This window comes from Miniopterus schreibersii (assembly GCF_964146895.1).
Source record: "Miniopterus schreibersii genome assembly, chromosome: 8".
Lineage (NCBI taxonomy): Eukaryota > Metazoa > Chordata > Mammalia > Chiroptera > Miniopteridae > Miniopterus > Miniopterus schreibersii.
Window position 1 is genome coordinate 19,226,406 of NC_138109.1, and position 12,052 is coordinate 19,238,457.

Genomic DNA, 12,052 nt, shown 5'->3' on the forward strand with positions numbered 1-12,052 from the left:
TAAAGTATGGCACAGGTGTTGGTTTTTATTAGTCTCCAGCCCTGATCTTCCTTGGAAATAGGGCCAGGGAGCTCCATAGACCTTGAAGAGACAGAGAGGAGAACTGGGGCAGTTTATTCTGGTCTCTTTTCCTGCTTGGCATTGGGAATAAAGATGAGGTCCCAAATCCAGTTTCCTCAGGGCGCCACTGTGGCGGGACACAAGCCTGGAAGACTAAATCCCCAGTCTTCAGAGGCTCCTGGGCTGCTTGGCATGAACTCCGCTTGCAGTAAGGAGGGCGGATGCATTGGAGGAGGCCATGGCCTCGAGCAAAGAAGAATGAAAGTTTATTTACCCTTGCTTGTGATTTTACAGAATTGCAATTCTAACAACTAGAAGTGTCCTTAAAGTCACATAGTGTTGCTTATATTAATGACTATGGCACTGTGTCCTGAAAGTTTGCCCCAGGACAGAGCCTGGATGGCAGCTGTTTGTCTTGCACAGATCCTGGGCTAGCCTAGCCCAGGCCAGCCTGGGGAGGATGGGGCCTGGAGGCGCTGGCTCTGCAAAGCAGAGCTGCGTGCTAAGGGGATGGAGAGGTGGAGGAGGGACTGAAGCAGAGGAGTGACGCCGAGACTGTGGCCTTGGAGCTCACTGAGGCCTGGGAACAGGCAGCACAGCCCCCCTGTCTGACCTCTCTGTCCAGGCTCAGGCCACGGCTCAAGTGCAGGGACCAGGCTGTGGTCATGGTGGTAAGTGGGGCTGCCCCGGGCTTAGAGAAAAAAGGAGCAGGGGCACTGGTTTCAGGTGAAGGGATTGGTGGAAGTGGGAGGGGCACCACACCTTGGTCATGTGGCAGGTACACGGGAGTAGAGAGTGAGGAGGGGCTCTGAGAGGATGTGTGCTCTTGGGGATCTGGAAGATGGGCACTAGAAGAGCTGGGAGGCTTCCCCCAGACCCCATATCAGGACCCCATGGCTCTGAGGAAGTAGTCAAGGGCACAGTGTCAGCCATGGACACTTGGATAATTAGCACAAAGTGAGCCCAGAATCGAGGTGGCATCCAGGGTGCAAAATCTTCTGGAAAGACATCCTAGTCTAGGAGTGCTTTGAGGGTTGAGCTGAATCCTAGGCGGTGGCTCTGGATTGGCAGGGAGAGGCAGTGTGAGACTCGAGGGGTCCTGGGCTGCCCCGCCCACAGGAGCTGTTCTGCTGTGTGTGTGTGTGTGTGTCTACACATAGACACCCAAGGCCACCCTGGACAGTTGTGAATAAATTTTTTACTCCTCATTTGGCTGAGCTACCAGAGAACCTCTTCGTGCATGTGGGGGGAGGTGTACAGTGAGAGATACTAAAAAATAACATATGCAGATTCCTTTGCTCTAAGCCCTTCAAATGCATTAACTCATTTGTCGTCGCACCAGTCCTCCTCATAAGGTATAGATACAGGCGTGTGTGGGCATATGGACACATAGCAGAGACCCAAACTAATACACCTGGGTTCACAGCTGCACATTTGCACACAGAAACACACAGCTGTAGACACAAAAGCAAGTACGCACAGATGTGCCTAATTAAGTGGGTGCAAAACTAACACACACACACAGATGTACATGGACACCTTATGTCTTAGGGCAGGAATGGGGTTTGGGGAAAGGAACTTAGCAAAGGGGTATAGACAGCAATAAAGAGAATTTGGCTACCTTCACAGGCTTTATATAGACAAGGGAAAAGAGGCTCAGAGAGTGAAGTGACTTGCCCAAGGTCACACAGCCACTAAGGGACAGATCTGGGATTTAAGAGGCAGTCAGGTTCCTGAAGCTCTTACCTTAAATACTCACCAAAAAGCTGTGAATCCTGCTAAGCAGCCTTCCTGTTTGGTGTGAGTTGTGCATGCCTGGCCTGATGCCAGCTGGACCTGGCGCCTGCTGCCAGTGCGGTGGCTGCCCAAGGAGTCTGGCTGGCAGTGTGGTGGGATGGACTCAGCTGTGCCTGGAGATCCAGGCATGTGTGCTGGAAACTGAGTTGAGTGGCTGCCCTTTGACTGGGAGCCCCTTGCCCATGGCACTGAGCCTCTCTTTCTCTCCCTAGGGCCTATACCCACAGCGGGCAGCTAGGATGCCCTATCAGCAGACCCTGCACCCCCAGCTGGGGTGTTACCCCCGACAGGTGAGTACATGACCTCCCCACCTCTGTCCCAGCCTCACAAAGGCCTTCAGGTCGGAAGGACATCTGCTCCTTTGACCTGGTCACCAGCCATACTTTTTGACCCAGCCTTGGACCAGAGTACACACAAATACCAACATGCACATGGAAGCAAACCGGCCTCCCCAGGTGATAATGACAGCTGGCGCTTACAGAGCCCTTACTGCTGCCAGGCTCTTCTCTGAGGTCTTCACCTGCATTAACTGATTTAACCTTCACAACCATCCTATAAGGTCAGTTAGAAAGGAAGAAGCTGAGGCCCAGAGAGATTAAATAACTTGCTCAAGGTCATAAAGTTGGCATATAAATTAGCTTTTGCTGTGGCAGAAAATGGCCTCAATATCTCACAGACTTTCAACAATAAATATTTTTCACTCATGGTCTGTGGATTGGCTGAGCTGGGCTGGGATTGGGTTCAAGCCGTTCCATGCGTTCCCCTTTGGGCGTGTGCTAACGATACAGTAGCTTTTGCTCCTGCCACGGTGTATGACAGGAGAGCAGGAAGGGTAGGCAGAAACACCCAGTGCCCCTGGAGCCTCAGCTCAGAGCTGGGACTCCGCCTTCCGTGGCTTTGCCCAGCAACAGTGGAGCTGGGAAATCATGATCCTCCCCGGCAGTTTATCAGCTGAAATACAAGACACCCAGTTAAATTCAAATTTTAGATAAGCAGTGAATAAAGCTTTGGTATAAGTATATCCCAAATATTGCCCAGGCCATACTTATACTAAAATATTATTTGATATCAATTAATCCACTTGAGATTAAATTACATGAAATTTGACTTTAACTGGATGTCCTGTATTTTTGTCTGGCACCCCTACTCCCAGGGGAAGACTAGGGGTGAATATCTGCCTGACAGTATCACAATGGCAGAATCGGGGTTTGACCTTGGGCACCCTGGCTTCAGGGTCCATGGTCCCAATCACAGTGGCTTACTGCCTCTCATGTAGATACACAGAAATACAGTATCAAGATAAAGGAGAGACAAAAATACACAGAGTCACAAAGAAAGAGTTATACACATGCCACCGAGCTGTGTGTGCACCATGCAGGCACACACCAAACATGAAGCAGCACGCTCAGAGGTGCCGGGCGTCCTGGAGTGGGGGTGGGGCTGTGAGGAAAGGAGCGTGGAACCTGCTACATCCTCGGGCTGGCCTTGCCCCCCACATACACAGGTGGACAGGCTCACGCTCAAACTCACCGGCTCCTTGGCCTCTCCTCTCTCCCCAGGGAGCCCCACCCTTTCCCTGCAAACTGCACCTCTGGCTTGAAGTATGTTAGAATGTTCCAGAAGGTAGAGAAGGGACTGCAGGTATAGGTTATTATTTGTTTATTTATTTATAATCCTCACCTGAGGATATTTTTTCCATTGCTTTTCAGAGAGAGTGGAAGGGGGAGAGAGATAGAAACACCGATGTGAGAGACACACATTGATTGGTTGCCTCCTGTTCCTGTGCTGACCAGGGCTGGGGGTTAAGCCTGCAACTGAGGTCTGAGCCCTTGGCTGGAATTGAACCAGAACCCTTCAGTCCATGGGCCGACGCTCTAACCACTGAGCAAAACCGGCCAGGGCGGGTATAGGTTATTTTATCACTTGGGCCAGGACTACTGCTTTTTCAGCAGTGGGAGCTTTGCATCCTGAGATGGAGGGAGAACAGACAGCCTGGCTCACAGAATCTCAGCCATGTAACCTCCACCCCATGAGCAGCGGTACCATCTACCTAGTTCCAAAGAGGATGTTTTTAGACAAAGTTATGTATTTGAGAAAGTAATGTGAGCACATCACTCTTAGAGGCAATCACCGTTACTGGTTCCTTAGGTGTTATCCTAGTGATGTCTATTTATACAAACATTTTTGTACAAAGGTGGAATTCTGGGGCAGTGCTCTCTCGCCGCTTTTGTCAGCAAAACATCTGTCTGGGAGACAGTTCCAGAGCAGTATACATAGCTCTGTTTTATGGTTTTTATCAGTTATGTGTAGTTTGGAGCACGTTTTTGAATAAAACTTGTCTTTCATGTTAGTCTCCTCCCAGGTCCGCCTTTTCACCCCTGTGAAAACCAGGGGTATTTTCTGCCACGCTGACCTGGGAGGAGCCTTTCTGTGTCCTCTCTGTAAGCTCTCAGGTCTTTCTGACCGTTAGTTATCACCTTGGGGTTTTGGTGCCTGTGTACAGCTTCACAGACCCTATACGTCCACTAGGGGACATATGGGGAGGGCCGGGAGGGAGGGGCTCAGGCCTCCAGAGGGAGCAAGCACAGAGGTACGCAACACTAGGCAGGCCGCTGAACTTCTCTGAACCCCGGGTTCCTCAGCTCAAAAATGGAAACACTAATGGTCCTACCGCTCAGGGCTGTTTGGAGTCTAAACGAGAGAATCCATGTGAAGGGCATGCCCTAAGCTGTCAATGGACGCCAGCATCTGTGAATGGTGTCTTCGATAAGACTGTGCAGGGTGAGAGAAGGTTGTCAGCATGCCGAGTCCCCAAGCAGCCTGGACCCCAGACTCCTGCTATTAAAGTGCAGATCCAGAAGCTTCCCCAGTTTTGACTGAAGCTGCCCTAGCACACAGGAGGGTGGACGTCAGCCTCGTACAGGAGAGGGCTCTCTGACATTCTGAGCTGTCGGCGGTGGAATACAGTGCTCATAATGTAACGAGCTCTGTGTCATTTTAGGTATTCAAGCAGACACTTTGCAGCCTCTTGTTTCCTCCTTCCACTTCCTCTCTCTTTCTTTCTTGCACTCCTTCAACATATGTTCATTGAGCAGCTACTGTGTGCCAGGCACTATCTTTGGACTAAAACTATATCAGGAGATAAGACAGATGGGGTTCCTGCCTTGCCAGGGGCGTGATTGTAGGAGCCCTGGTTTTTGGTGGGAGTATGATCCAGGTGGTTTCCAAAACCCTGCTGAGTTCCTGTTTTTCTCTAGAGTCTGAGCTGAATTCTGTTGCCCCTTTTTTTTGCCATTTCTCCTAGATTCACACTGTCCAGTGCTGTAGCCACTAGCCATGTGTGGCTATTTAAATTTAAATCAATTAAAATCAAGTCAAATGAAAAACTCAGGTCCTTATTCACATGCCACATTTCAAGTAGGCACATGTGGCTGGTGGCCGCGTATTGGGCAGTGCACATACAGGACATTTCCAGCACCCAGCACGGGAAATCCTGCTGGGCAAGGCTATCTTGTACCTAGAGCCTGTTGAGATCCTGAGCTGGAAGCCAGGGATATTTCTATCTCAACAGCTTTTTTTTATTTATTTTTAGATAGTTGAAGACTTAAGGATGACTAAGGGGCTTTGTGGATGGTTATTGACAGAGGGAAAAGGGGGGTGGGCAGGGAAGAGAATGGAAATATATTTGCTACTTATTATGTCTCAGATTCTTTACTCACATCAACTGACTCCATCCCCATACAACAGAGACAGTGTTTGCCCACTTTACAGATGAGGAAACTGAGGCTCAGCTAAATTTATTCACTTGTCAAGATCACGTAGAGAAGTGGAGCCCTGTGCTTTTTCCACAGTGACCAAAGGGCACAGGGCTGAGGGCTGGGGCTGGGTTAGGGTTAGAGTTAGGGTTGGGGAACAACACGATGTTTGGAAGTGGTGGGCTCTGCTGGACCTTGGCCTTCTCTCCTCTTTGACCTGCAGGTGACGCCGTACAACCCACTGCAAATGGGACAGCAGATTTTCCGCTCTTCCTACACCCCTCTGCTGAGCTACATCCCCTTCGTCCAGCCCAACTATCCATACCCTCAGAGGACACCTCCGAAGCTGTCCACCAACCCCCGAGACCCTTCCCCCATGGCAGGAGATGGGCCGCAGTTCCTCTTCCCCCAGCCATACGGGTGAGTCCTTGGCCTGCACTGGAAGTCCAGCTTATAGCTAGGAAGCTGCTGGAGAGGGGAGGCAAGGATGCTGGGCTTCACTGCTGTGGGGCAGGGAGGCCCCTGTGCCTGTATCTGGGTGTTGTGTGGGTCCTGGAAGGACCTGGTGTGGAGGAGAGCAGGGTCTGAGGCCTGATGGGCCCCTCCGTTGGCCCATTTCAGGGCTACATTGCACAGTCGGCATCCAACACAGCAGGTGGCGGGTGGTGGAGCCTGGTGCATTTGCCTTTACGCATTTGCTTGGTTTACAACAGGACATGGCCAGGTAATCTTCTTACAGCTCTCCCCCCGCTCCCTGCACTCTGCTCCTCGCCAGGCTAATCTCCTGAACATCCCACTGACTTCTCGGCAGGCCCCACTGAAGGATCTTTCACTGCTTATCAGGGCTGCTCATACATCCCCGCCAAAGTACCCAAACAGCAGAGGAGAGGGGCTCAGCAGCAAACAGCCAACACAAACCCAACCTGTTAGCCGAAAATCCCACACAAATGTCACTTGCTGCTTAGGCCAGAAATGTGTGTTTGTTGTTTTAATGTAACAACACAGAGCCGCTCATTCTCACTCGACAAATCTTCAACTGGTATGAATACCCCGAGAGGCAGGCAAATCGCCCCTGGGACTCCGACTCTCTCCGCACACCCTGGGAAATGTGCACCCAGTTTGAGAAACTGGGTTTATAGAATTGGGGCCAAACTTGCCGATCTGACATCGATTCCCCACCTTCCCATCACAGCCTCACTACAGTGTTGGTGTGTGTCCCCAAACTCTCACCTTTTCAAATCAGCATCTCCCCGAGTGTCTCATGTAAAGGAATAAAGGCTAGAAAGAGGTTTCCATAGTCAGATCTGTTTGGGAAGAGCTGTGCAAAACAAAGATAAACACGTTTCTTAACTGTTGGCATTCCCAGACCATTTAATTTCCGAAGGTGCATGGAGAATGTCCAAAAGGGTGATCGATAGTGTTATTTGAACCCCAAACCCACAACCCTGCTTTTCTCTTGCTTTCTTTTTTTCTTTCGTCTTTCCTCCCTCCCTCTCTGCCTTCCTCCCTCCTTCCCTTCCTCCTTCCCTCCCGCTTTTTTCTTCTTTCTTCTTGTAGGGCATTAAAAATCTCTGCATTAATTCACATAATTCGTATGACTTCAGTCTGTGGGGGGCCATAGGCGATTAGGACACAGTGCCTCCCATCGGAGAGCTGAGAATGAGTGAGCTGTAGGCACCCTGATGTTAGAGCCGTGACAAATTGAAGACCATCAACGTGGCCTGAGGACAGAGGAAGGATCTCTGCTGGGTGGACAGTGTGGGGGGCTGCAGTGAGCAGCGGTTGGAGAAGGGCATTCCAGGCTGGAGGAGTGAGGCCCCAGCTTGCAAGGTGTGTGGCAAGCTTGAGGCCTGGGGAATAAAGGCATCTGTTTGAATTACTAGATTTATCCTTGAAAAAGGTGGAAAATAGGATTGGAAAAAGGAGGCTGGGACTGCATTCTTAGAGACTTCTGGCTGCTAGACCTGAGGATCTAATGAGGCTGCAGAGGGATCAAGACAGACGACCAGCAGGCCAGCAAACTTCCCACATTCCACGCTGTGACTCTGGGCTCAAGGAAAGAGAGGCTCGCTGTGGAACTGGCTGTATGTACTTGGGAGGGAGCGTGATCCTGAGGTTGCATCAGTCAGCAGTTGGAAAGCACTGATTGGGAGCAGTAAGGACGGAGGGTTGAGACCTGGCTGTCTGTAGGGGCTGGGAGAGGAAAAGGAACGAGCAGGAGGCTGAGGAAGAAGCAGTCTTGGAAATGGGAGGGAGCCTGGGGCCAGGTGGACACATCACAGACTAAGGCGGAGAGCGACAGGAGTGGTGGCGGCCGTCAGCAGGGTGGAATGGTGGCCGCAGAGGAGGAGGAGACCTGGAAAGTAAGGTGGGAAAAGGGAAGCAAGGGGTATAGGCCTGTGCCCCCAGAAGGAACAGTTTGTTCATTCAGAAAATATTCATTGAGCACCTTCTGTGCGCCCGGCACTGTTGTAGGCACTGGGTCCCGGTCTTCCTTTTGTCACTCTCCTTGGAAGGGGAGAAAAAACAACCGGGAAATGAACACGCGTCACACAGGCCAGGTGCTGGGGTGCGGGGAGAGGGAGGGAGGGAAGGTGCTCGAGCTGAGAGCTAAATAAGGTGAGAGAATGAACCAGTCATGTCTGTGGGCAGGAAGGAGAGGAAGTGCAGGAGCCCCACGAGGGAAATGTAGCTGGAGCACGGTGAGTGGGAGAGAGAGTGGGCGAGGTTGAAATCAGAGGAGTAGCCAGGGCCAGACCAGATAGGACGTGGTAGGCACGGTACAGAGGTTTTTAAAGAGCAGTGGAAAGCCATTAAAATGACTTTCAAATTGGTGAGGACATGGTCTAGTCTTCTATGTAGAGAAGATGACATGGGCCATGGGATGAAATTGGGCTGTGGGGTCAGAGCCGCCACAGGAGTGCAGGATAGGGCTTCTGTGGCCGCCTGAGCAAGAGGTGCTCCTGGTGTGGACTATGGTAGTGACAGTGGGACAGGGGACAAGTGAAAGCTCTGGAGTGTTTATTGTCTTGGTGGAAGGACTTAGTGATGGTTGGATGTGGAATGAGGACAAGAGGAATCGAGCATGATTCCTAGGTTTTGATCTGAGCGACTGGGTAAGTGGCAATGCCAAAACGCCGAAGCCGTGAAGGCTAGAGCCAAGATCTGTTGATCAGGAGTGTGGTTTGGGGTGCGTCAGATCTGCGATGTGAGTGGAGCCGTGAGAGGCAGATGGCTAACGAGTCCGGGGCTCAGAGCAGAGGTTGGCGCTGGTCATAGAGACCTGGGAGTCATTAGCCTGTAGATGACATTTAAAGCCTTGGGATGGGATGAGCTGGCCCAGGCAGTGCGTGTACACAGAGGAGAGACAAGGCCCAAGGCCTGGGCCCTGGGCCTTCAGCATGTGGAGAGGTTGGGGAGATGTGGAGGGACCAACAAAGGTCTAAGAAGGAGCTGTGTAAGGTGGAAGAAAATATGGAAGAGACTGGGGAGTGCAGGAAGCCAACTGAAGAAATTATTTCCTGGAGCAGAGAAGGAGGGGTCACAGGCTGATGAGACCAAAACCCAGGCGCTGTAGGAGGGAGCACTGAGCACAGCAGTGGTGTCGCGTTGGAGGGTTACCAGGGGTCCTGGATGGAACAAGGTCTAGGAGAGGCTGCTCTGGGCAGGGAAGGATACAGGACCTAGGTGGACAGTTTAGTCTTTGAGACAGGGAGGGTCAGTGCTTCCTCTGGGTCAGGAGCGAAGGAGAGGACCCAGAGACTAGACCTCACAAAGCAGGAGAGGAAGGAGCAGGTGGCTCCGTGTTCTCAGGGAAGTAGCAGGGGAGCCCTCCCTTCCCTCTGCCAAATCGATTTGCATACACTCATCAGGGTACAATAACCATACAATTTATCTTCTAAACAACAGTAGTGAGTTAAAAGGAGTATACAAATAATAATTGCACTGGAAATACCAGTGCAGAAACTGTCCCAGGCCAACCAGGACAAGTCAGCATGCTCAAGAGGCAATTCAAGCTCTGCCTTCTTCCTCCAGGAAGTATTACTTGATAACTCTCATCCACATGGACTACCTCTCTTCCTGACCCTCAGTGTCCATCCTGTCCAGACCATGCCCTTGGCAGCTGATCTGATCAGATCTCAACACAAGAAGGGCTAGATGCATGGGGTATGGTGATCAGATGCGAGGTCTGCCCTGAGTAATTTGTTACTGGCAATTACAGCTTTTATTTTATAAATCAGAGTAGAATCCAGGCTGTCTCTATAGTAACATCGCTTTCAATCATTTACATCCCAATGTGATTTTTGAAAGAAAAAGAGGTGGGGTTACTGACGGCATTAATTGCTTATCAGGCACCTACCTTGTGCCAGGTCCTGGGCTTGGCGCTGGGTGTGAAATGCTGGGCAGTCCAGATAATGCCCCTGCTCTCGTGGAATCTATTTTAGTGAGAAGGGAATTAAGCATAATCCAAAGCCCAGCTTGTCCACAGATACTCGGAGAGCGACAGACACTGATAGAAGCTGAGGCATTACAAACTAATGCCACGGTTTGTTCCCATTGCTTCTTTCCTCCCCGCCCCCCTCCGCCCCCCCGTCATTTTTTCAGTTCGTGGGAGAGTGCCATGAATGTGAACATCTTCTGTAATGTGCCTCTGCCCAGCTGAAGAGTGAGTGAGAACTCCTGGATTAGACTAAATCTAGTCATTTGCTCTGCCCTCATTTATTCCAAGTATCCTAGCAGATGGGCGAGGAAATTGCAGTAGGATCCAGTAAATGATTCCATCTGGAGTGGTCAGGGAAGGTTTCTCGGAGGAGATGGCTTTAGAACTCTCTTTAGAGGTATGGATAGGAGTGTGCCTGGGAGAAAAAGCAGAAGTGTGCCTATTTCTGCTCTAGGAGGGTGAGGCTCCGATCTTCTCGGCTCTTGCTTCTCAGAGGGTCTAGCAAGCTCCCAGGCACGCGGTGATGTCTCAGTGCCTCCTCCTTGAACTGGCGCTGAAACAAAGAGCCTGGGTTAGTTTGGCACTGGTAAGAGGAGGAGCCCTGGGATTGTCGGGACTCCCAGATCTCCCTCTGGGACATGGCCTGGATTCTCTGTGGTTGTGGAATTTCCTGAAGGACACACCTGGTCCTCTTCAGCAGGTAGAGTGGTTGCAGGACCACAGGTAAGGTGCTCGGATCCAGAGAGGGTCCCTGCTTTGTGCTCCTGGATATGGTGAGAGCGTAGGCTCCATAGAAATGATCCCCACAGACTGCTGGGGGCTTCCTGATCTAAGTTAGTGGCAGAAAAAAGCTCTGTATTGTCCTCCACTTGTATCAGTTTCATATCTTATTTTCCCAAGCCAAAGCATTTTTATTATGCTAAGAGCTTTTATCCTCTAAGCCTGTCCTGATGGTGACAGTCTCTGACAGCCACAAAATTAAAATAATATTTTTCCTAATATCTCCACCAACATTAAGAATTTCATCATGACACCCGTCCTCTTTGTCTTCCAGGTTTGGCTCTTCGTCTGGTGGGCCCCTGCTGAACAGCCCCTACTTTTCCTCCAGTGGGAACGGCATAAATTTTTAGGTCCCCCTCTCCCACCTTAGCCCTTGGGTCGGGGCTGAGGGCTCTGGAGTTCTGGGTGCTGCAACAGCTTGGTAGGCAGTTTGGAAAGCCAAGGTCCCCACCAGGCCGCAGACAGAAGACAGCGGGACCAGACCCACCTACTGACCAACACACACCCACGTGGCCCACACCACACCCGCCCCCTCAGCCTCATACTCACTGCTCATCTACTTACTTATGCACCTGTATTTAGCTAACATGAGTGATTTTTGTTTTTGTTGTTGTTGGTAAAATAGAAGTAAGACACTTAATTTTAGAAAGTTTGTATTTTATGATAAAAGTATGAGCTGCTTGACACAGAGCGTGCCTGTGTGGTTTTTTCCCCCGTTTGTTGCTGTTATGTTCTGCGTGACTGACCTTCAGTGCTCATTTTCCCCACGACACTCATCGTTGACTCAGGACATGAAGAGAGACCGCGGGCTGGAGTCCTGAAGGGCTGGTCTCTAAACATGGGACCCAGAGGTCCTAAACTTGAGGACTTCTCTCTTCTTTTCTGTGATCCCTCCACTTCTCAACAACTCAGTTTATGCACCTCAGGAATGAATGGAAAAGAGATGCACCCTCCTCTGTCCTATCAGGTGATGGTTTTATAGAAAAACTCTCTGGACACAAGATGGGAAAATGTGTCTTGGAAATGAATCAAAAACAATGCTAAATGTACCAGACTCTATTCAGTGGTTGCATATCAATGCCAAGCTCCAGGTCGGTCTCAAGAGTGCACCTAATGGCACTGCCCTTGGAGCTATCTCAATCACCGTTTCCCCCCAGTCCTCACCCAAGGATGTATTGTTGTTGTGTGTTTTTAAATTGATTTTAAATAGAGGGAAGGA

General features: G+C 50.6%; 1 protein-coding gene across 1 annotated transcript in view; it reads left to right on the forward strand.

The window, feature by feature from the left end:
• Nucleotides 1–11,519, forward strand: part of LOC308560563 (uncharacterized protein C1orf94) — a 34,187-nt gene extending 22,668 nt beyond the window's left edge. Inside the window, exons 5-7 of the mRNA XM_081144575.1 lie at nucleotides 2,070–2,147; nucleotides 5,836–6,032; nucleotides 11,108–11,519. Of these exons, the coding sequence (XP_081000701.1) occupies nucleotides 2,070–2,147; nucleotides 5,836–6,032; nucleotides 11,108–11,183 (351 nt within the window). The 3' untranslated portion in view covers nucleotides 11,184–11,519. The remainder of the gene's footprint in view (nucleotides 1–2,069; nucleotides 2,148–5,835; nucleotides 6,033–11,107) is intronic.
• Nucleotides 11,520–12,052: the final 533 nt, after the last annotated feature.